The sequence below is a fragment of the Mesoplodon mirus genome (genome assembly GCF_964341445.2).
Source record: "Mesoplodon mirus genome assembly, contig: HAP1_SCAFFOLD_247, whole genome shotgun sequence".
NCBI lineage: Eukaryota > Metazoa > Chordata > Mammalia > Artiodactyla > Ziphiidae > Mesoplodon > Mesoplodon mirus.
In genome coordinates, this window is record NW_028295663.1 from 692,243 (window position 1) to 717,658 (window position 25,416).

Here is a 25,416-nt window from a genome sequence, read left to right on the forward strand (position 1 = left end):
CAACAGACCATTTAAAGCCCAGGGGAGAAGCTGGAAGTGAGACTACTTGGGAAATTAGGACTTTCAGAGCAGCCTGTATGCATGGGAATTTAGAAAGCCACATGCAGGACCAAGCATGACATGCTCAGAAAAGTCCTGAGAAGACCTCAAGTTTCACCTCAGATGGATCCCTAGGCTCAGAGCAAGCCTAGTTAAGTGGTGAACAAGGACCCCAGCACAGAGCCAACCTGCCATAATTTGTGGTGGCTGTTCCTTCTTTTTACTTGTTGTTTTTATTTATTATTTCAGCTCCCAGACTTCAAGGAAATCTCCATCAAAAAAAAAGCTGGGGGGCTGGAGTCAAGGTGGCAGAGTAGGAGGACGCAGAGTTGGCATCTCCTCACAACTGGGACACTTACCAGGTGCTGGTGGGGGACCTCGGACACCTAAGGGGACTGGAGGAACCCCTGAGTGACCCAGTAGGACATGGGGGGAGGGAAGGGGAAGGAGAAGTGGAAGCCAGAGAGGACCAGTGCCCCTGAGGGGCAGCCTGAGGAGGGGAGGGATTCCCATGCACAGAGGGGCCCATTCACAATGAGGGGAACAACGGAGACAGGGAGAGACCCTCAGGGGGTTGGAGGACCAGAAGGAAATGCGGCCTGCCTTTGCCCCCACCCACTGGGCCTCAGGGAGCCTGCAGACCCCAGGCCTGATGCTCCACACGACAAGGCCTTTTCCGTTCACACTGAGCCTAGGCCCAGCACCCACCCCACCCAGGGCCTTTTCTGGCCCTGCAGGTCCTGAGCCTAGGCCCCACCCCCTGGCTAAGCCCCACCCATGCCTAAACCCTACCCCCCACAGCCAAGGTCTTTTCTGGTTTTATTTTATTTTATTTTTGCTATTGGGGTTCTCTTTTACATTGTTGTTGTTGCTTCATTTATATTTTTATCTTTCTAATAAATTTTTTAGTTTTCTAATTTTATTTTATTTTTTATTCCTTGTTATTGTTCTGCTCCTTTATGCTTGTCCCCTGCTCCTTTCTTTTTTCTTTTTCTTTTCTTTCTTTCTTTTTTCTTCTTTTTGCTGTGTGGTTCTTTTTTTTTTTCAAAATTTATTTATTTATTTATTTATTTTTGGCTGTGTTGGGTCTTCGTCGCTGCATGTGGGCTTTCTTTAGTTTCAGCGAGCGGGGGCTACTCTTCCTTGTGGTGTGCAGGCTTCTCACTGTGGTGTCTTCTCTTGTTGCAGAGCATGGGCTCCAGGCACACGGGCTTCAGTAGTTGTGGCACATGGGCTGAGTAGTTGTGTTTCGCAGGCTCTAGAGCCCAGGATCAGTAGTTGTTGCACACAGGCTTAGCTGCTCCACGGCATGTGGGATCTTCCCGGACCAGGGCTCGAACCTGTGTCCCCTATATTGACAGGAGGATTCTTAACCACTGTGACACCAGGGAAGTCCCTGTGGTTCTGTTTTACCTTGTTGCTCTTTCTTTTTTTTTTTTTTGAATTTTACTTTATTTTTTGTACAGCAGGTTCTTATTAGTTATCTATTTTATACATATTAGTGTATATATGTCAATCCAAATCTCCCAATTCATCCCAGCACCATAACCCCCCACCCACAATTCCCCGTTGGTGTCCATATATTTGGATCTTACACTGAGGTCATTAAACCATTTTGAGTTTATTTTTGTGTATGGTGTTAGGGAGTGTTCTAATTTCATTCTTTTACCTGTAGCTGTCCAGTTTTCCCAGCACAACTTATTGAAGAGAATGTCTTTTCTCCATTGTATATCCTTGCCTCCTTTGTCGTAGATTAGTTGACCATAGGTGTGTGGTTTTATCTCTGGGTTTTCTATCCTGTTCCATTGATCTATCTTTCTGTTTTTATGACAGTACAATATTATCTTCTTTACTGTAGCTTAGTAGTATAGTCCGAAGTCAGGGAGTCTGATTCCTCCAACTCCATTTTTTTTTTTTTTGTGGTATGCGGGCCTCTCACTGTTGTGGCCTCTCCCACTGTGGAGCACAGGCTCTGGATGTGCAGGCTCAGCGGCCATGCCTCATGGGCCCAGACACTCCATGGCATGTGGGATCCTCCCAGACCGGGGCACGAACCCACATCCCCTGTGTTGGCAGGCAGACTCCTAACCACTGCGTCACCGGGGAAGCCCCCTCCAGCTCCATTTTTTTCCTGCAAGATTGTTTTGGCTATTTGGGGTCTTTTTTATCTCCATATAAATTTTAAGATTTTTTGTTCTAGTTCTGTAAAAAATGCCATTGGTAATTTGATAGGGATTGCATTGAATCTGTAGATTGCTTTGTGTAGTATAGTCATTTTCACAATATGATTCTTCCAATCCAAGAACATGGTATATCTCTCCAACTGTTTGTGTCATCTTTGATTTCTTTCATCAGTGTTTTATAGTTTTCTGAGTACAGGTATTTTACGTCCTTAGGTAGGTTTATTCCTAGGTATTTTATTCTTTTTGTTGCAATGGTGAATGGGATTGTTTTCTTAATTTCTCTTTCTGATATTTTGTTGTTAGTGTATAGGAATTCAAGAGAGTCTGTGCATTAATTTTGTATCCTGAACATTTACCAAATTCATTGATGAGCTCTAGTAGTTTTCTGGTGGCATCTTTAGGATTCTCTACGTATAGTATCATGTCATCTGCAAACAGTGACAGTATTACTTCTTTTCCAATTTGTATACCTTTTATTTCTTTTTCTTCTCTGATTGCCATGGCTAGGACTTCCAAAACTATGTTGAATAAGAGTGGTGACAGTACACATCCTTGTCTTGTTCCTGATCTTAGAGGAAATGCTTTCAGATTTTCACCACTGAGAATGATTTTTGCTGTGGGTTTGTCATATATGGCCTTTATTATGTTGAGGTAGGTTCCCTCTATGCCTACTTTCTGGAAAGTTTTTATCATAAATGGGTGTTAACTTTTGTCAAAAGCTTTTTCTGACTCTATTGAGATGATCATATGGTTTTTATTCTTCAATTTGTTAATATGATGTATCACATGGATTTATTTGTGTATATTGAAGAATCCTTGCATCCCTGGGATAAATACCACTTGATCATGGTGTATGATCCTTTTAATGTGTTGTTGGTTTCTGTTTGCTACTATTTTGTTTAGGATTTTTGCACCTAATTTCATCAGTGATATTGGCCTGTGGTTTTCTTTTATTGTGATATCTTTGTCTGGTTTTGGTATCAGGGTGATTGTGGCCTTGCAGAATGAGTTTGGGAGTGTTCCTTCCTCTACAATTTTCCAGAAAAGTTTGAGAAGAATGGGTGTTAGCTCTTCTCTAAATGTTTGATAGGTTTCACCTGTGAAGCCATCTGGTCCTGGACTTTTGTTTGTTGGAAGAATTCTAATCACAGTTTCAGTTTCATTACTTGTGATTGGTCTGTTCATATTTTCTAATTCTTCTTGGTTCAGTCTTGGAAGGTTATACCTTTCTAAGAATTTGTCCATTTCTTCCAGGTTGTCCAATTTATTGGCATAGGATTACTTGTAGTAGTCTCTTAGGATGCTTTGTATTTCTGCGTTGTCCATTGTAACTTCTCCTTTTTCATTTCTAATTTTATTGATTTGAGTCCTCTCCCTCTTTTTCTTGATGAGTGTGGCTAAAGGTTTATCCATTTTTTATCTTCTCAAAGAACTGGCTTTTAGTTTTATTCATCTTTGCTATTGTTTTCTTTGTTTCCATTTCATTTATTTCTGCTCTGATCTTTATGATTTCTTTCCTTCTACTAACTTTGGATTTTGTTTTTGCTTCACTCTCTTGTTCCTCTAGGTATAAGGTAAGATTGTTTATTTGAGATTTTTTCTTGTTTCTTGAGGTAAGATTGTATTGCTATAATCTTCCCTCTTAGAACTGCTTTTGCTGCCTCCCATAGGTTTTGGGTCGTCGTGTATTTGTTGTCATTTGTTTCTATGTATTTTAAAATTTCCTCTTTGATTTCTTCAATGATCTCTAAGTTATTTAGTAGCACACTGTTTAACCTCCATGTATTTGTGTTTTTTACAGTTTTTTTTTCCTGTAATTGATTTCCAATCTCAAAGTGTTGTGGTCAGAAAAGATGCTTGATACGATTTTCTTAAATTTACTGAAGCTTGATTTGTGACCCATGATGTGATCTAGCCTGGAGAATGTTCCATGTGCACTTGAGAAGAAAGTATTCTGCCACTTTTGGATGGAATATTCTATAAATATCAGTTAACTCTATCTGGTCTATTGTGTCATTTGAAGCTTGTGCTTCCTTATTCATTTTCTGTTTTGATGATCTGTCCATTGGTGAAAGTGAGGTGTTAAAGTTCCCTACTATTATTGTGTTACTGTTGATTTCCCCTTTCATAGTTGCTAGCATTTGCCTTATGTATTGAGGTGCTCCTATGTTGGGTGCATAAACATTCATAATTGTTATATCTTCTTCTTGGATTGATCCTTTGATCATTATGTAGTGTCCCTCCTTTTCTCTTGTAACAGTCTTTATTTTAAAGTCCATTTTATCTGATACAAATATTGCTACTCCAGCTTGCTTTTGATTTCCATTTGCATGGAATATCTTTTTCCATCCCTTCACTTTTAGTCTGTATGTGTCCCTAGGTCTGAATTGGGTCTCTTGTAGACCGCATATATATGGGACTTGTTTCTGGATACATTCAGCCAGTCTATGTCTTTTGGTTGGGACATTTAATCCATTTACATTCAAGGTTATTATTGACACGTATGTTCCTATTACCATTTTCTTAATTGTTTTGGGTTTATTTTTGTGGGGCTTTTTCTTCTCTTGTGTTTCCCACCTAGAGAAGTTTCTTTACCATTTTTTGTAAAGCTGGTTTGGTGGTGCTGAATTCTCTTAGCTTTTGCTTGTCTGTAAAGCTTTTGATTTCTCCATCGAATCTGAATTATATCCTTGCTTGGTAGAATAATCTTGGTTGTAGGTTTTTCTCTTTCAACACTTTAAGTATATCCTGCCACTCCCTTCTGGCCTGCAGAGTTTCTGCTGAAAATTCAGCTGATAACCTTATGGGGATTCCTTTGTATGTTATTTTTTGTTTCTCCCTTGCTGCTTTTATTTATTTTATTTTATTTTATTTTTTTGCAGTATGTGGGCCTCTCACTGTTGTGGCCTCTCCCGTTGTGGAGCACAGGCTCCGGACGCACAGGCCCAGCAGCCATGTCTCACGGGCCCAGCCGCTCTGCGCATGTGGGATCTTCCCAGACCGGAGCACGAACCCGTTTCCCCTGCATCGGCAGGCGGACTCTCAACCACTGCGCCACCAGGGAAGCCCTCCCTTTCTGCTTTTAATACTTTTTCTTTGAATTTAATTTTTGTTCATTTGATTAATATGTGTCTTGGTGTATTTTTCCAAGGGTTTACCCTCTATGGGACTCTCTGTGCTTCCTGGACTTGAGTGACTATTTCCTTTCCCATGTTAGGGAAGTGTTCGACTATAATCTCTGCAATATTTTCTCAGACCCTTTCCTTTTCTCTTCTTCTTCTGGGACCCCTATAATTCGAATGTTGGTGAGTTTAGTTTTGTCCCAGATGTCTCTGAGATTGTCTTCAATTCTTTTCATTCTTTTTTCTTTATTCTGCTCCTCAGCAGTTATTTCCACCATTTTGTCTTCCAGATCACTTATTCGTTCTTCTGCCTCAGTTATTCTGTTACTGGTTCCTTCTAGTGTATTTTTCATTTCAGTTATTGTGTTGTTCATCTCTGTTTGTTTGCTCTTTAGTTCTTCTAGAACTTTGTTAAACATTTCTTGTATCTTTTCAATCCATGCCTCTATTGTCTTTCCATGATTCTGGATCATCTTTACTATCATTACTCTGAATTCTTTTTCAGGTAGATTGCCTATTTCCTCTTCATTTATTTGTTCTTGTAAGTTTTTACCTTGTTCCTTCATCTGTGACATATTTTTTTGTTGTCACTTTTTTTTTTTAATGAGTGGGATTTTGTTCCTCTGTTATTGATTGTTTGGCCTGAGGCTTCCAACACTGGAGTTTGTAAGCTGTTGGGTAGAGCTGGGTCTTGGTGCTGAGATGAGGACCGTTGTGAGACCACACTCTGATGAATATTCCATGGGGTCTGAGCTTCTCTGTTAGTCCAGTGGTTTGGACTCAGAGCTCCCACTGCAGGAGTTTTGGCCAGACCCCCGGCTCATGAACAAAGATCACACCTTTGTGGTTCCTTTGACCCCCAGCTCGTGAACAAAGATCACACCTTTGTGGTTCCTTTGTGAATAAGGACATTCCAAACCTAAAAGGTCATTATTTTCTGCTGGGTTCTGCCTCCACTGGGTTCCACCTCTGCTGGAAAGGAGAGGTGAAAGGACCATGAAAGTTTATTTTGTGGGGAGGGCAGCCCCATGTGGTTTGTGGGATTTTAGTTCCCAACCAGGGATCGAACACATGCCCTCAGCAGTGACAGCTCAGAATTCTAACCACTGGAGCCACCAGGGAATTCCCAGGACCGTGAAGGTTTGAACATAGGGAACCTCAGTCCATTTTCCTGTCCTGCAACATTAGAGATCCAATTTCAGCACGGTATTATAGAGACCTATTTTCAGGCCATTTTTCTGCATTCCCCGACTTATACAAGGGTCAGGCAATGTTACAATAGAGTTTAAGTTTTTCCCTTTTCAGCTCGTCTATTTTGAAAGTTTCCAATTTTTAAGGATATGCTCCAGAGGTGTTTCTTCTGGCTTAGAAGAGGATCATCTCATGTTGAATAACATGCAACTGAGAAAAAGTGCTCCTAGAAATGAAGTCCAGTGTCCCAGAGACATTTACCAGGAGGCTTTTGTCTGATAATGTTTCCCTGTGCTGGGGGTATTCCTCAAGTTTGAGCATCTATAAAACCTAGGATGTGGGCTGCTTGGAAGTGGCCACCCAAGAGGAAATCTGTAACAAGGTATGGGCTGTCAAGGCCTGGAATGAAAGGGGTCCTAGAGGTGGAAAAAAGGAACTCCTGGAGTAATTGGAGTTGGGTGCAATGGAAAATGCCATTGGGGTCAAGACCTAAGGGCCTACGTCGGGAGTATTCCTACAGGGGATTTTTTTCTGGACATAGAATAAGGTGAGAGACTAGACAGCAGAAAAACCTAAAACCCTTTACCCTATCTGTTTGACAGCTATGATAAAACTGGGGAGAGTCTGAGGATTCCATCTGACCCAGGCAACAATGAGTTTAGACAATGTTTCCCATGTAATTTAACATACCAAATGAACCCAGTTAGTTTAGGATCTCTCTTTGGGAGGCTCCAGGAGCCCCATGAAGCATCCCAAAGTTAACTGGAAGTCAAAAGAATTTCAATTAGAATTTGAGATTTGGGAAATCTGTCAAAAATTTCCAAAAGTTTTAAAACATCCAGTCAAATAGAAACATAGACTGCTGTGAAACAATTATTCCTTGAGCTAAGGTAAAAAAAAAAAAAATGGATTCCAAAAGTGAATGCAGATCACTTAAAAGCACAGAAACTCACACAATCTGTTATCAAAAGGAGCATTCGAGGAAATCTTTGCTCTGTTATGAGAGAAGGAAACCAAATCCAGTCTTATATCAGCCTACTCTTGATAAAATCCGGTTACCTAATTAAATTTAATCTAAACTTAGAAAATTCCAACCACATAAAAAATTCTTTTCTCAGTGTTCCTTTTCTGCAAATCTTCTGCAACTTTCTGTAGCCATATTTTGTCTCTTCTTTTTTCCATTCAGAAATAACCAGCTGTAGGACAAAATCACATTTTTCCTTTTAACAAAATACATTTCTATTCCACATACCTTCTTTTCTGAAAGCACACACCCTACCTTCCTTATGCCACAATGAAATGTCCTTTACATTAGCATTCCCTGATTGGAATATCCCATAAACTCTTGGGAAGATCCCATGTATCTTCCCAAAGCACAATTTCTTTCCTTAATGTGATGTAAGGTATGTGTCTAATAAACCCAAACATCCTTACTATCCCTCTCACAAGAAAACAAAAGTAGGTAAATTTAGACCTGTTTAGCAATTAATGTTCCAGTATTTCATCTTATTTGAAATGGCCTGGATACTCAATGGGTTCCTATCATTTAACTTAATTTAGTTTCAAGTTACCAAAATCTGGCGGGACTGTTCTAGATGGACATTTTGAAAACGTGATTATTCCCTTTGAGTTTACTAAAAAGCTCTTATCCAGTTATATTTACTTAAGAGTTTAATCATATCAGTTTATTTTCCTTGATAACAGATTTTATCACAGAAACAATACACACTTACTGACTTCCAGTAACCCTAGGTATGATAGAAGTATTATACTTAATGTTGATAATACAGAGAGGTCTGTATTAACTAAACCCACAAGCTTAAGCCACACAAGATAATTTTTACAAAATCAGAGATTTCTTAGTTTTCCTGCTTGAATTTAAAAAGGCCTCTTTTTTTCCCTCAGTCTGGGGGACTACAGATGGATCAGGGAGTCTCTGAGAGTCCAGGCAGAATAGTTACATTGCAAAGGCAGAGGAGAGAGGTGCAAGCCCCTCTCTTCTTTTTTTGTTCTTTAAAATCCCACTAAGTAACCCAAGGCTCTAGTCAAGTCTCAGACAATGTGGAATCCGTTTGTATTTCAGGGCTTAAGAGCTCCACCATGCCCACATGTCAGCATAGACTTGTAGGAGCAGTTGGACAGACAAAACTCATAAAACAAAGATACCAATGACAAAAACTTAGGCACAAACAAGAAGTTTTCAGGATAAAGGGGATGGGAGTGCTTGTATAAGGACCAAGGGAGAGGTAAAGGGAGGAGGGACAGAAAAGACTGAAAAAGAGAAAGAGAAATAGAGAGATTGCCATTTCAACCTGCCCCCTGCCATTGTCTCTTCAGGCACCAACCTGCCAGCTTTCAGAAAGGGCCAGTGAAGAATGGAGCACCCTGTCCACTGCCCACCAGAATGATCAAGCCTGGAAACCAGACAGTTGTGCGTCATCTGAAGAACTCTAACCCACATGTGGGACTCTCACCCATCCATACACCAGTATATAGAAATCTGCTGTAGCACTGCAGCAAAGGGTCCCAGGTCCCAGCCTGTCTCAAAAGTGTGGGGAAAGATAAGAGACATACAGAAAACAAATAGCAAAGTGGAAAATGTAATTCCAACCATATCAATAATCACATTAAATGTGAATAGATGAAGCAAAGTTAAAGACAAAGATTGATAGACCATATTTGAAAAGCAAGGTCCTTAAAATATAGTCTCTAAGAAGTGGAGGAATGAAAGGAGGGAAGGAAGGAAGGAAGGAAAGAAGGGAAAAAGAAGAAAAAGAAGGTAGGAGAGAAATAAGAAATTAAAGGCATCCAACTTTAAATGGCAGAATTAGAACTTTTATTACAGAGGACGTGATCCTATGTGTTAGAAAACACCGATGATCCCACCAAAACAAAATACAACAAAACAAAACAGACTAGAATGAATAAACAAGTTTAGGAAGGTCACAGGAAACATTTCTTATAAAAATAAATTTCATTTCTATATACTAGGTACAAAAATATGAAAAGGAAATTAACAAAATGATTTCATTCACAGTAGCTTGGAAAAGAATAAAATACTTAGAAATAAATTTAATAAAGAGGTGCAAGATCTGTACACTGAAAACTACAAAACATTGCTGAGAGAAATTAAAGAGCTATATAAACAGAAACATTTCTTGTTCATAGATCAGGAGATTTCATATAATCAAGAAAGCAATTCTCGGGCTTCCCTGGTGGTGCAGTGGCTGGGAGTCCGCCTGCCAATGCAGGGGACATGGGTTCGTGCCCCGGTCTGGGAGGATCCCACACGCCGTGGCTGGGCCCATGAGCCATGGCCGCTGGGCCTGCATGTCCGGAGCCTGTGCTCCACAGCGGGAGAGGCCGCAATGGTGAGAGGCCCGCGTACCACAAAAAAAAAAAAAAAAAAAGAACTAAAACTTGATCACATATCCAAATGTAAGAAACAACCCCTAAAATTTATCAAAGAAAACATAGATGAAACTCTTCATGATCTATTAGATATAACATCAAAAACATGATCCATACAAGAAAAGATTAATAAATTAGACTTCATCAAAATTAAAAACTTTTGCTCTTTGAATGCCACTGTTAAAAGACTGAATAAACAAGATACAGACTTGGAGAAAATCTTGCAAATCACATATCTGATAAAGAACAGAATCTTGCCATTTGCAACAACATGGATGGACCATGAGGGTATTATGTTAAGTGAAGTAAGTCAGACAAAGGCAAGTACTGTATGATTACACTTATATGTGCAATCTAAAAAATAAAACAAATGAAGAAACCTAACAAAACAGAGACAGAGTTATAGATACAGAGAACAAACAGGTGCTTGCCAGACGGGAGAGTGTTGGGGGAAAGAAAGCAATAGGTGAGGGAGATGAAGAGGTACAAAATTTCAGTTGCAAAATAAATGAGTATGAAATGGGTATGAAATGTACACTGTGGGGAATATAGTCAATAATTATGTGATATATTTTATGGTGACATATCATAACTATACTTATCATTTTGAAATGTACTGAAATAACCAATCACTATGTTGTGTAACAGGAACTAACAGAGCATTGTACGTCAATTATACTTCAAAAACAAACAAACAAATTCATAGGAAAGGCGATCAGATTTGTGGTTACCAGAGGCTGGGGATTGGGGGAGGGGGAATTGGTTAGCTGCAGTCAAAGGTACAAACTTCCAGTTATAAGATAAATAATTACTAGGGGTGTAATGGACAACATGATAAATATAATTAACAATGCTGTATGTTATACATGACAGTCGATAGAGTAAATCCCAAGAGTTCTCATCACAACGACATTTTTTTTTCTATTTCTTTAATTTTGTATCTATGTGGGATGATGGAGGTTCACTAAATTTATTGTCATGAACATTTCATGATGCATGGAAATCAACTCCTTATGCTGTACACCTTAAACTTAAAAAAATTTAAAAAAAGAAAGAATGGACCTCAGTTAATATTAATGTCTCAATGTTGGCTCACTAGTTGTGATAAATGTGCCATAGTAATATAAGATCTTAATATTAGGGGATGGGTGAGGGGGATATTGGAACTCTTTGTACTGTCTTTGCAACTTTTTCATAAATCTAAACAAGTTTATTTAAATATAAAAAAATAAATTTTTAATAATGTACAGAAAATCATTGAATTGTCCCTTGTATAATAATAAGTGAACTTCATGGTATATAAATTATATCTTAGTAGAGTTGTTTAAAAGGTTTTTAAGAAGGTCAGGGTGGGATCAGGGCTGGGCTGAGGCGGGGTCCGGGCAAGGTCAGGCAGGGCCAGGGTACGGTCAGGCCGGAGTCAGCAACCCTGGCAATGGGCGCGGAGGCATGGATTGTCCAAGGCGGAGGCCAGCCTGTGGCCCTTCTCTGGCTGCTGCTGCTGCCCGTGGCCACCCTGGAGCTGTGAGGGTCCCCGGCCACAGCCACGGCCGCCACCGGCTGGGCTCCAGGCGTGGGGGGAGTGGTGGAGGGCAGCGCTCCAACTCCAGAAGTGCAGCGGTTGGCCCCGGGAGTACAGCGGTTGGCCCCGGGAGCCACAGGTGCGTTGAGGCCTCTGTTGGGGGTTGAGACGGCCTACACTACAGGGCCTGTGGGGGCCGGCTGTGACCAGGGCCTGCGTGCCCTGAGTCACTGAATTTCATCTTTTCTCTGCCCTGGCCAACAACCAGGCAGCCCAGAGACCCCCTCAACACAGGTGGGTCACCGAGTGGCCTGAGTGGCCCTGAGTCCAGGGCCACAGGTCTCATTCCCCTCCATTAGGCCCTGGCAGCACAGGCCCTAGACCAATATACCCACTCTCAGGGGGCCTGGGCACACCCCTGCCCTCCGAGGTGTGAGTCCTAGAGCCAGAGCTATCTTCATTAGCCCACTCCCTCTTCTTTTAGAAATGTAGAATCCTGAGTCAGAGAGGGGCAGTGACTTTCCCCAGCTCACAGAGCACCACAGACTTCTGCCTGCAAATCTCCCTCCCTAAGACACCGGGGTGACATGGAGGAGGCACAGGCCCTTAGAAGCCATGATCTTGAGCAAGTAATGTTGGCAACTTCTGAGACCTTTAGTTCTTTGATCTATAAGAGTAGGCACTGAGGTGTGCTAGTTGAGGGAAATAAGGTCTGTGATGTGCCCAGCCCTTGGCAGCCTCACACAGGGATGTCCTTCTCCCTGGAGATGCTGCTGTGAGCTGCTGTGGCTACATTTGGTCTCCCCTTGCCCCATCCCACCAGACCTCTGGGTCCTCATCCCCACAGGGCTTGCTCTGTCCAGTTCTCAGGGGCAGCCAGTGAAGGCAGAGTCCAGGTAGTGCTGTCATTTTGGATAAGCCACTGGACACTTGGCCTTGGTTTTCCCATCTATGAAGTGGAGAGGGCCTTCCTGGTAGTGGCATTTGGGGTACTACTAGTGTCTCTATTGTAGGTGTCAGGGGAGTCTCCACAGTGTGCAGGAAACCCAAAGTGATGGGGAAGATCTACGGTGGCCAGGACGTGGTGGCTGGCCAGTGGCCATGGCAGGCCAGCTTGCAGTACCAGGGCTCACATGTCTGTGGAGCTATCCTCATTAACTCCCACTGGCTCATTTCCACTGCCCACTACTTTCTCAAGTAAGTCCTCCTTCCAGGGTGCCAGCACAGGCACTGGCAGGGGAGGGGTATGCGGGGGAAGAGGAGAAAAGGGTTGATGGGCATCCCACATCAGCTCCTCTGGGCTTTTCTCTGGGGCAGTCTGTGGCCTTCAGATGCATGTCATTCATGCCTTTGGCCTGTGTACCCTCCACCTGGACTGTCCTCCTTGCTCACCTGCTCAGATCTGCCTCATGCTCTGCCTTCAGCCCCTGTGCCTGTCCTTCAACCCAGATGTGCCTCAGGAGAGTGGCAGTGTCCTTCCTAACTGACATGCAGTGTGGACCAATCTCAGATCACAGCTTCTTCTTAATGTCCCCACATTTCCAGGTATCAGATTCTAGGCAGGGACCTGGGACCGCATGTATGGCCAGCAGCTGGGCAATTCTTATTATTACTCCTGCACAACTATGTGCCCAGGAGTAGTCATGGCCGCTGGTGTGCGTTGTGGGGAGCCATGGTGCCAGGCTGCATAAGTGGGAGATGGGGGTCCCTGGGAGAGTGACATGGCTGCTCAGGAGTCTAACTCCCCTGGCCGTCCTGGGCCTGGCTCAGTGTCTAGGCCTGAAAAGATGAGGAGGAGTCCCCAGGGAGTTGGGGCATCACAGCCCAGGTCTGGGAGCTGGAGCTTTCAGAGCTTAGAGACCTATTGACACCTACTCTATACCATGATCCATGCAAGCCCCTTTGTGACATCAGGGGTAGCAAGACCCCACCTCACCCTGTCTCCATCCTGTCACGAGAAGGCCCAACATGGGTGAGAAGGGCAGATGCATGGGCTGGGGGCTCCAGAGAAGGGCTATGGAGAGGGAGAGGCTTGCTAGAGGGGAAGGGTTTGGGCAAGAGGAGTATGAGTGGGTCTCCAGGTGGATGAGCCTTGCAAACAGTCAGGGAGGTAGGAAGTTTCAACACCTGTGTTCAGTGTGTTTCCTGCACTCATTTGCTCATTTATTTAACAAATCTTTTTTGAGTCCTTATAACTAAGTGGAGAAGCAGCCCTTGGGCAGGAAGGTGTTTAAAGAAAGGAGGGGTCAGGAAGAGTGTGGGGCCAGAAGGTGGATTGTAGGGAGTCTTGGGAAGGGTAAAGTTAGAGCTGGGATTGAACCAGAACTCCTCCTGCGTACAATCAAAAGACCTTCATTTGATAACTCCACCAAGAATCTTTCCAGCACAAGGATTCAATGCTCCTCTGATTCTAGTGTGTGATGGAGAAGCTGTGTGTCTGAGGTTGTAAGTAGAATATCAATTAGCCCCAAGAAAGAAGGGCTCCTGAACACTAGAAATGGGAGATAAAAGCTGTCTAGCATCGTGTGGGGTAGAGGGGTCCAGAGGAGTGTGGGCAGTTAGATGAGGCTGCAGGGAAAGAGGTAGCCCACACGCAGAGGTGATGGTGACGACGTGCCCTTCTTCATCCAGAAAACCCCACGCCCCGGAGAACTACCAGGTTCTGTCAGGAAGCACCCAGCTGCACCAGCACACCCAGCACACCCGAGAGATGTCCCTGAGCCGGATTATCATGCACCCAGACTTTGAGAAGTTACATCCGTTCAGGAGTGACATAACCATGTTGCAGCTGCTATTTCCTGTGAATTTCACCTCCTACATCATCACCGCCTGCCTCCCAGTACCTGACATGCAGCTACCCAGTAACTCATCCTGCTGGATAACTGGCTGGGGGATGCTCAATGAGGAAAGTGAGGGGCTGTAGGAGAGTCGGGTTGGGGGCAGATGAGGGTGGGGAGGAGGAAGGGGAGAAGGACAGAGGAGGGAAGAAGGGAGGTGTGGCTCCACCTGAGGGGTCCCCAAGCAACGAGGCACTGGATCTTGGCCCACGATGCCTCATTTCTAGAGGACTGGACCATTATAGTTCTAGTTCTGAAAGTGTGTGATTCTAAAGCTTCAGTGTTCCCTAAGTGCAAAGCTTTACACTGTAAGTCTGGGAATCTTTGACTTTTGGAATCAAGATTCTGGGTTCTTGAAGTCTTTCTGGTTCTGGATTCCAAGGTTTTAATCAACCATGGATCTGAGATGACTTGATTCAACTCAAAGGTCAAACTTGGGGCCTGGCTCATTCCAGACCACTGACAAACACCCTGATTTCCCATTGCCATAAGAGGAGCTTGGGAAAAGTGGAAAGAAAACACATGCACGACTTCTGACCTCTGAGCCGGCATGATCAAGTTAGAATGATTATGACTTGAGTGTTTCACTCTGAACCTCATTTTGCTCTTCCCCCAACCCAGCTCAACTATCTACTTTGTAAGCTTATTAGGTGAACTGAATAACACGGGAAAATAATTATCTTTTTTAAAATTGAAAGAGGAGAAATATAGGCAAAGACTTATGAGCAAGAGTCTTTATTACAGAAAGGAGTGTTTATGATTGGGGGAAATGCTTATGTTGCAAAATTAAGGGGAAAAAGAATATATATTTTAATTATTTGTAGGGTCATAATTTGGTACCGTGTTTCTCAACAGAGGTGCTACAGGTATTTTGAACAGAACCTGTCTTCATTGGGTGGGATGTGCCAGCATCCCTGGCCATTGCCCAGTAGTGTGTCAGGAACAGTCCCTAATCATAGGACAAACAACCACGTTCCCAGCATTCTCACACCACATACACAACACATACACACCACACATACACCACATTTCTCTCTCTCTCTCTCTCACACACACACACAGTTACTCCTTGAGGACAGAAACCCTGTCTTTCTTGTTTTAATATCCCAGCCTGTGGCCTGGGTGGGGCCAGGCACCTGGTAGGTACCCAGTGCTGCCACCTTGGTCCTATAGACCATCATTTCTTGCCTGGACCTCCAGACAGGTTTCCGAGGTCTCACTCTTTGTGCCATACTTTAGTCTCCACATAGCTGTCTGAGTGTTTGCTTTAAAGCAGGAGTCATGCCAGTTCCCTGCTCATTACCCTCAGTGCCTTCTCATTTATACCTAGAAAAAAGTCAAAACTCCCTACCTTGGCTCTCAGGCCGTGCATAATGTTGGCCCCCATTCCTCTCTGCTCATCTCCTACTACATCCCTCACCCACACCATCCCAGCCAACAGGCCTCCTTCCTGCTTGAATATGCCAAGGCCATCCCCACCTCAGGGCCTTCACCTTGGCTGCCTCTGTGGCCTCGCTTGCTCTCCCTGTTAACCTTGGCATGACTCATTTCTTTACATGTACAACTCAGCAACTCCTCTGAGGAGTTTTACTTGATCATATGAGCTACAACAGGCAACCCCTAATAGCACATCTCCCTGTTTTACTTCCTTTACACCACTTCTTAGATCTAAAACAATTTGTCTTATTTACTTCATTTACCCTGTTGATGCCAAAAGCTCAGCTTCTCTGTACACTGGTGCTAAATCAAATCTCAGAGACAGTTTTGGGTGAAGTAGAAAAGGATAGCTTTCTTACTTTGCCAGGCAAAGGGGGACACAGCGGGCTCCTGCCTCGAAAAACTGTGTGTCTACTTGGAGAGGATAGTGAGAAGTTTTAAAGTAATGGTTCAACGAGGGCATGATCAGCTCTTGGCCATTTTTCTGATGAGGTGGTTGTGAGGTAAGTAGGAGTCAGCATCATCGACCTTCAGGTTCCAGCTGGTCTGGGGTCTACATGCTTGTGGGCAGCATACCATTGTTAATCATCCACTTCTCCCACCTGGAGGGGGTTTCAGTATCTGCAAAATAGCTCAGAGATATTGTTTTGTGTATCCATTGATGGGGAGCCAGGACCTTGCCCCAAGGCTGCACTATTGTTTCTCTTAAATGTTTCTCACTGGTCTCGCATCCCCTCCCTTCCCTAATTAACAACTGCTTGAATCTGCCCGGTGGAACTCAGAGAAAGTCATGGAGGCTGAGTGAAGTCTATTTCCTGTAATCAAAGAAATGCGGGACACAGAAAGGCTTTGTGCCCAGGAGCCCCACAGGGCCCTGCTAGGTACCCTTGTCTCCCCCAACTAAGAATGGTCCTGTGTATCATTAGTGTCTAAAAGATACTGAACACAAGGACAGAGGAATAAATGAGTGATTGGATGAGAGGGTGGATGGGTGAGGGGTAGGTGGGAGGATGAGTGGGTGGAAGGGAAGATGGGTGGGTGGGTGAAAGGATGGTAGGCAGAGATAAATGGAGTGGAGACGGATCAAAAGATCGGTAAATGGGCAAATGGATGAAAGGGTGAGTGCATGAATGGGACATGAGGAAAGAGGAAAGATAGGAAGATGGATGGAGGAATTAGTGGATGGATGGAAAGGTTAATGATAGACAAATGGAGAGTGGATGGGATGGTTTGTGAAAGGGTAGGTAGGTTAGTGAATGCTTGCTAAGCACCACTGAGTGGCATGTGTTGGTGGGATTTGCCTTTTTCCTTTGTGGAATAGGAGAGTTGTGGTCTATTGCTATGAGGGAGGTGGAGGGAATAGGATGAGTCTGGAAAAGTTTGAGAAAAGGAGGAGGGCTTACTAGGCATAAGTAGAAGACTGAAACAGTGCTGAAGGCTCAGCTGTGCTGAGAAAACCCCATGTTGAAGTGGTGAACAGTAAGGCAGAGTAGCCTGTAGCTAAGCCACAGCATCCTTCACTGATTTCCTCCTTATCCTCGCAGCGCCTCTGCTCGAACCCTTCCATCTCCAGGAGGGTAAGGTGGGCTTCATTGAGAACAAGTTTTGTAATATATTATACAGACTTAGAAAAGGCAAGAACTTCTCCATGCACGAGGACATGCTGTGTGCTGGGGACTTCTCGACAGGAAAGGCCATCTGCCAAGTGAGCAAGGTCGTTTCTGTTCTTCCCTTGCTTGTTCTCAGGGCCTCAGTTTCCCTGGGAGAGGGGCTGTGTTGCCTCTACTGTCTTTGTGGAGATCCCTGGGACTTCCCATTTCCTCCCTCCACATGTCTTCCTGGGCTGCATTCCTTGGCAGTGTCCCCCAGGATAGCCCCTTCCTAAGCCCCTTGCACATAAGGGCATCTACTGGCAGCACCCTCAAACAGCATCTTTTTATGAGGCATACTTTAAAGTTTTTATTGAAGTGTAACATACATACAAAAGAATATATTCATGCTGTTTTCATAAGTTGGAGGAACGTTCACATAGTGACGCAACACGTGACCAATACCCCAGAGGCCCCACTCACACCTCCTTCCTATCACCAACACCCAACAAAAACCACCACCTTCACTTCTGACAGCTTAGATTCTGAATATTCCATAAATAGAATTTATTTCCAGTTGTCAATCTTTTGTGTCTTTATATTTGTGAGATTCATCCAAACTCTTAAATGTAGTTATAGTTTGTTCAGTCTCATTGCTCTACAACGACTCTATTGTGTGAATTGAATTCTATGATCAGTTCTCCTCTTCATGGGTATTTTAGAGGTTTTTCATTTCTTTTCACTTCCAAATGTTTTATCTTCTATTTCACAGAAGCCCTTGAGTAGAATTGTTGAATTAAAAGGTATGTGTATATTCAGCTTTGGCAGATATTTCCTAACATCTCCAAAGTGGTTGCACCATTTCCACTCATTCCAGCAGTGGATGAGAGTTTAATATTTATTTATTTTATTTATTAATTTTCCTTATTTTTTTGGCTGTGTCGTGTCGTTTTTTTTTTTTTTTTTACATCTTTATTGGAGTATAATTGCTTTACAATGGTGTGTTAGTTTCTGCTTTATAACAAAGTGAATCAGTTATACATATACATATGTTCCCATATCTCTTCCCTCTTGCATCTCCCTCCATCCCACCCTCCCTATCCCACCCCTCTAGGTGGTCACAAAGCACCGAGCTGATCTCCCTGTGCTATGCGGCTACTTCCCACTAGCTATCTATTTTACTTTTGGTAGTGTATATATGTCCATGCCACTCTCTCACTTTGTCACAGCTTGCCCTTCCCCCTCCCCATATCCTCAAGTCCATTCTGTAGTAGGTCTGTGTCTTTATTCCAGTCTTGCCCCTAGGTTCTTCATGACCTTTTTTTTTCTCTTAGATTCCATATATATGTGTTAGCATACGGTATTTGTTTTTCTCTTTCTGACTTACTTCACTCCGTATGACAGACTCTAGGTCCATCCACCTCAGTACAAATAACTCAATTTCATTTCTTTTTATGGCTGAGTAATATTCCATTGTATATATGTGCCACATCTTCTTTATCCATTCATCTGTTGATGGACACTTAGGTTGCTTCCATGTCCTGGCTATTGTAAATAGAGCTGCAATGAACATTTTGGTACATGTGTGTTGTGTCTTAGTTGCACCACAAGGGATCTTTGCTGTGGCATGTGGGATCTTTCGTTATGGTGCGCTGTCTGCTCCGGTTTCTCTTTGGTTGCGGTTCTCAGGCTTTTCTCTAGTTGTCATGTGTGGGTTTTCTCTCTCTAGCTGTTGTGTATGGTGCTCCGGAGTGCATGGGCTCTGTAGGTGTGGCATGCGGTTTCTCTTGAGGCGCACGAGCTCATTAGTTGCGGCACGCTGGCTTAGTTGCCCCATGGCATTTGGGATCTTAGTTCCTCAACCAGGGATTGAACCCGTGTCCCCTGCATTGGAAGGCAGATTTTTTACCACTGGATCACCAGGGAAGTCCTGGATAAGAGTTTATATCCTCGCCAAAACTTAGCACTTTCCATCTTTTCTCATTTTGATAGCTTATGGTGGTTTACAAGTCCCTGATGATAAGTTAAATATACTTTCATATGTTTATTGTCATTGGGTATCTTGTCTAAAGTTTCCCTTCAAGATTTTCTCCCCTCTCACACTTCTGTTGGGTTGTCTTCCTTTTCTTTCGGGGCTCTTTGTGTATTTTTACATATTCCAGGTATGAGTCCACTGTTGGATATTTGAATTGTAAACATTTCTTTCCTCTCTCTGTAATGCTCAATTTTAGAGGTGGGCAAACAGACCAGGAGAGGGAAAGTAGTTACCCTAAAATAAGGCAGCACAACCTGGTTCCCCGTATTCTGACTCCAAACCTAACCTGACCTCCACCATATCCGCCTTAGGGCCCAGCCTCCCAAGCTGGTATCCTGTGAGGATCTTTTACATAGATGGCATTGTGGAGTGGAGGGAAGAGTATTAGGGTTCTGGAGTTAGAGACACTGCTCTGCCCTGAAGGTCTTTTCACCTTCCGAGCCCATGTCCTCATTCATAGTGTAGGATTCTGAGGCCTCCTTCATGGGACTGTTGAAAGGATGGTGTAGTGGGTTGGATAGTGTCCCCTAAATTTGTAACTATTTGGAATCTCAGAAAGTAACCTGATTTGGAAAAAGGTCTTTGCAGATGTGATTAGCTAAGAATCTCGAGATGAGACTATTCTGAATTTAGGGTGGGCTGAGAGATATACAGAGAGACACTTGATTTCAGACTTCTGGCTTCCAGAACTGTGAGAAGAGAAATTTCTGTTGTTTTTGTAGTTACCCAGTTTGTGGTAATATGCTTTGGCACCCCAGGAAATGCACAGAGGAGGGATGGGATGCACCTGGTCCTTGGGAAGGCCTCACGGACAGCTGTTTTCACGGCGGCCCAGTGAAGCTACTGAGCCAGAGGGAAGAAGCTTGGCCACGTGCCCACCTGGTAGGAGGTAGACCCAGGTTTCTTGGTTCCCAGTCAAAAACCGATGGCTGTCTGGCCTGGCCCATCATTCTCACAGAGTCAGCTGCACCTGCAGGTGAAATAAAGGGCTCAGTCCCCCGAGTCCCCATGTGGCTGTCACGGTAGACCTCCCTTCCAGCCTGCAGAGGTCATGCCCATGGAGTTCAGGGCTGGAGCCCTTTGTCTGCTTGCCTGATGACATCTATAGTGCCCCTTGGCCCCACCCCCTCTCATTCCTACCCAGGCTGAGAACACCATTGAGCTGGACACCCAGGAGCCCCAGCACATGGCCCCTCCTGCCTCCCTTAGCCTTTCAGTCACCACAGCCTGTCTGAGAGGTTCCGTCAAGATTCATCTTCTGCCACATGCTTGCTCTGGTCCCCATCCTCCAACCGGGGGTCTCTTCTCTCCCTGAAGTGCCCTCCCCTTGCACAGGGAACCCAGAAACAAGTCTGTGGAGAGATAGACCATAGGAGCACTCAGTGCTCAGACTGTGGGGCAGGACAGACCTTGTTAAAGTCTTCAATCTGTCATTTACTGAGATTGTGACCTAAGATAACCCATGAAATGGGGTTGCCAATGGCCTCCACTTAATAAGGTCCTTATAGAAAATTCAGTACTGTGCCTGGCATTCCGTAGGTGCTTAACAACTACTGGATATCAATCTCCTGGCCTGGTCTGCCTCCCTCTATCTGGATTGTACCTGTTTTTCTGGGCCTGTCTTAGACCTGTCCTCTCACCCAAGGTAGAGTTCATTGCTCTGGCCCTGCCCAACAAACACACACACACACACACACACACACACACAAACACACACACACACGGTTTGCTGTGCATCTCAGTTTGCATGGGATACATTAGTGTTGGGGCTTCCTCTGCCTCCTGAGAGCTCCCCAGGGTCCAGGAGGCTATTGGAGCCCTTCCCATCTCCCCCGTACTGGCCCAGAATCCATCATAATGTAGACAACCACATGGCTCATCTGCATGAATCCCTGAGGCCTGGAGTGGACAGGGACCAGGCCTTCCCCTGGCCTTGAACAGCTTGGGGTGGGTACATTGTGGGGAGGGCCAAAGGCACCCCAGCTAGGGAGCACAGAGGGGAAGAACTGAGGTGATGATGGCACATTCCCAATCTCCAAGAAGACCCCGTGTATGACTTTCTTGGGTCTGCAGTGACAAATCACCTCAAAGTGGGTGGCTAAAACAGAACTTTATTCTCTTAGATTCCTGGAGGTCAGAAGTATAACATCAAGGTGTTGGCCAGGCTGGTTCCTTCTGGACACTCTAGGGGAGAATGTTTTCTTGCTCCTGCTAGCTTTTTCCAGGCCACCAGCATTCCTTGGCTCATGGCCCCTTCCTCTGTACCCAAAGCACATTGCTCCTACCTCTGCTTCTGTCATCACATCTCCTCCTCTGACTCTGACCTCCTGCCTCCCTCTTTCTGCATGAGGACCTTTGTGAATACATTGGGTCCACCCAGATAATCCAGGATAGTCTTCCTATTTCAAGATGCTCAACTCCGTCACAGCTGAAGAGTCCCTTTTGCCACATAAGGTAACATAGCCGAAGGGTCCAGTGATGAGGATGGGCATCTTTGAGGGTTATTTTTGGCCAGTTACAGCATGTACCCTTCTCTCTCCTGCAAGCCGCTGCTTCCCCCACCGCCCCTCTCAGCTGGAGATCTTATTTCACTGAGAACACCAAAGCAATCAATCAGACTAGAGCCCATTCATCTTGCCAGCCCTACTTTCCCCCACCCCAGTATCTTCCATCTCTCCTGAGCCTCATGGCCCATCCCAGCCAGTCCGTCCTGGAGCTCTGGGTGCCCAAAGGCTTTCCTGCTCCATGTCTTCTGTCTCCCCCTTTCCTGGCTCATGTGTAAACGTGCAACAGCCATCTCCCTCCTGCTATTGCCCAATTTGTCTGCCTTCCTTCCCCAAAAGACCCACAGTAGCACTGAATCTAACCCACTCTACCCAGGAGTGTCGCCAGTGTGCGACCAGAGCCACATGACCAATATCCCCAGGAGCCTGTCTTGCCAGAACCACCAGTGGACCTGAGTCCTCCTCTCACTCACCACTTCAGAAACTCTCACTCCCATTTCCTGGGCACCAGGACTAGCCAACTACTCTGCTCTACACCTGGTCCCCTCCCCTCCCACCTCTAAATGCCGGAGACCCCAGGGCTCCGTGCTCAGCCTGCTGCTTCCCCTCTGCAGTTCCTCCCTGGTTGGTGAGAAAGGCTCAGATTTGAAAGGTCCTGTTGCCTCCTTCAACATATTGCCCCAAATCTGACTGTTTCTTACCACACTTGCCCTCCCCATCAATAATCTCTCAGCTTCTCTCCTGTAGCTACCTCCCAACTGGTTCATTCTCCACACAGCATCAGAGTGATCCAAGTGCTAAACATAACCTAGACAGTCCTCCCTGGGGGTCAAATCTAACCTCCCACCATAAGGCCCTATGACCCCATGTCCCATTTATCCCCCTGGCTCCACACACATCACTGCTCTTCCTCCCCCCCCACATGGCTCAACCCTCCTCTCCTCGTCTGCACTTACTGCTCCCTCTTCTTCATCAGAAAGTTAGGTTGTTTCTTGCCTGTAGTCTCAGCACAGGAAAGCTTTGTGCCTCCATCCTATGAAGTGCCCTTCCCTTCCTGTCCTGTCCCTTCCATGGCTTGTTACCACATGTCACAGCTGACACATGGCAGCCTAATTGGCTTATTTACAAAAGCACGACAAAAGAGGAGGCTTGTCATTTCACTGCCCAAAGGCGGAGGCTGCCCTGGATGCTTGATGTGCATGTTGGACAGGTTAGTGGAGGAGCACCAAGCATGGCCATGGCCCCTGCTCCTCCACCCCCACACCCAAGGATGGGACCTTCGCTTTGGCTGATGAGTGAGGGGATTTCCATCCAGATTGTCCTGCCCTGACAGCATTTTAGGACTCCAGCAGCTTTCTGGGGACCACCGATCTTCTCCCCGAGCAAAACAGGCTGCCTAAACCATGCCTGGGTATGGGCATTTCCTGAAGATGCTCAACCAAGAAGTTGAGAGAAAAACTAAAGGCCTAACTAAATGAAAGAAAAAGGAGGAGGACCCACGTGGGCATGTGCTGCTGCAGTTCAGGGTTTTGCAAGAGCTGGGGACAGACGCAGCTTTAGCTGGCCAGGCTTTACTCACAGAGCAGCTCTCTTGGGCCCTATGGTGCAGCTGTCCCTTCTTGGCCTTGGATATTGCCCTGTCCTGGACCACCAGGACCTCGCTGGGCACAGGGGTCCATATGTTGATAGGTTTAGATCCATGATTGTCCTGAGGGTCAATCAGGGACTTCCTAAAGCATGATTCCACTGCCTGCCTGTATGGCTTAATAGGGCTGCTCTGCAGTGGGACGCCGGTGTTGTGACTTTTACAGAGGTGCACCTGAGCCTGGATGGCAGAGACTCATAAGACCCACCTTGCTACCTGGTTTTCTCAGACCTGGCTCAGTCACCCACATGAACTCCCATCTCTTTCCAAGGGCGATTCTGGGGGGCCCCTCGTCTGTGACTTCGCCAGTGCCTGGGTTCTGATGGGGCTGTCCAGCTGGGGCTTTGACTGCCGTCATCCCTTCTACCCCAGCATCTTCACCAACATCACCTACTTCACCGACTGGATCGTCGAGATCCAGAGACTCACACCTCTCCCTGAGGCCACGTCCGCTCCTCCTCAGACGCTGTTTCCATACCAGACTCTGCAGGCTGCGGGCTCGCCTGGGCCTGGCAAAGCCTTTGTGCCTCCACAGAGCTGGCCCCTGCTGTTGCTCATGCTTGGTGCCATATGGAAAGCCCTGCAGTGATGCGCCAAGCCCCTCTGCTCTTGCTCTCTGCCTCAGGGCCCAGTCTCCTCGCTGGAAACTTCTGCTCCTCCCCTCCCCAAGCCCCATCACCTTTCACTGGTGCCTTCTTCGCTTTCCTTTCCAACTGTTGCCAGACCACAAACCAAGCATAAAAAAACAAATAAAAACTAATGAAAGAGTCATCTTGCTCCTGTCTTGGGGCCCTATTGCCCTCCATGATCCTCAAGACTCACCCTTTCCCTTGAGGTCTGTTGTCTGGCTCCGTGGACAAGGAAACAGGACCCGGCAGGGAGACTATCCCAGGAGGAAGGCAGGGATAGTCAGAGGACACTGAGGAAGTCCAGCTGGGGAGAGAGAAAGGTGTCTTCACTTGCAGACACCACTCCTGCCATGGGGGTACACAGGCCTTCAGAGGAAGGATATGCCAGCTCCAGGTGCCATAAAAAATACCACAGGCAATGTGGCTTAAACAACAGGAATTTATCATCTCACAGTTCTGGAGCCCAGAAGTCTAAGGTCTCTCTCCTTGGCTGATAGATGGCCATCTTCTCCCTGTGTCCTCACATTGTTTTCCCTCTGTGTGTTTCTGTATCTAAATTTTCCCTTCCTATAAGAGCACCAGTCATATTGGCTTAGGGCTTACCCTAACGACGTCATGTTAACTCAATTATCTCTTTAAAAGTGCTACTCCAAATAAAGTCACATTCTGGGGACTTCTCTGGAGATCCAGGGTTTAAGACTCCACGTTTCTATTGCATTAGGCACAGGTTCCATCCCTGGTTGGGGAACTAAGATCCCACATGCTGCATGGTGCAACCAAAAAAAAATTGTCACATTCTGAGGTACTGGGGTTAGGACTTCAACATATGAATTTTGGGGGGTACAATTCAGCCTTTAATAGGAAGTAAGACATTTTCCCAGGTGTCTATATACAGGGGAGTAAGGATCTTTCCCAGAGTAAAGAACCGTCCCTCGTGGGATTTGGAGGAACAAGGACCAACTCCCCACGGAGGTAGAGGGAAGTTCCCAGAGTGCAGGACAATTGACTTGGACTGGAGTACATGACCCAGGACATAAGGAAGGGGTTTCCAGCCTGAAGCATACAGGGCTTTTGAATGTGGCGGGTCTAGCAGAGTGAGTGGGAAACAGAGAGAGGAGGCCCGATGCCAGGCTGTGAGCTGAGGTCCAGGCTGGCAGCCCTCAGACCTCTGCTCCTATAGTCGACTTCCAGCACCCTCCTCACCCATTCCCATGCTCCCACTCTCCACAGTCTGAAGGGGCCCAATGCACTGCCCACCTGGCCCCCAAACCC

At 45.4% G+C, this 25,416-nt stretch overlaps 1 protein-coding gene across 1 annotated transcript; it reads left to right on the top strand.

Annotated features, from left to right (window-relative positions):
* Positions 1 to 13,890: 13,890 nt before the first annotated feature.
* On the top strand, positions 13,891 to 24,104 carry LOC309797334 (putative serine protease 47; the record flags this gene model as incomplete). The annotated part of the gene is made up of 3 exons (XM_082645932.1): positions 13,891 to 14,377; positions 17,287 to 17,447; positions 23,787 to 24,104. Exons 1-3 carry the CDS (start codon positions 14,071 to 14,073, stop codon positions 24,102 to 24,104), a joined length of 786 nt encoding a protein of 261 aa, XP_082502058.1. The 5' UTR covers positions 13,891 to 14,070.
* Positions 24,105 to 25,416: the final 1,312 nt, after the last annotated feature.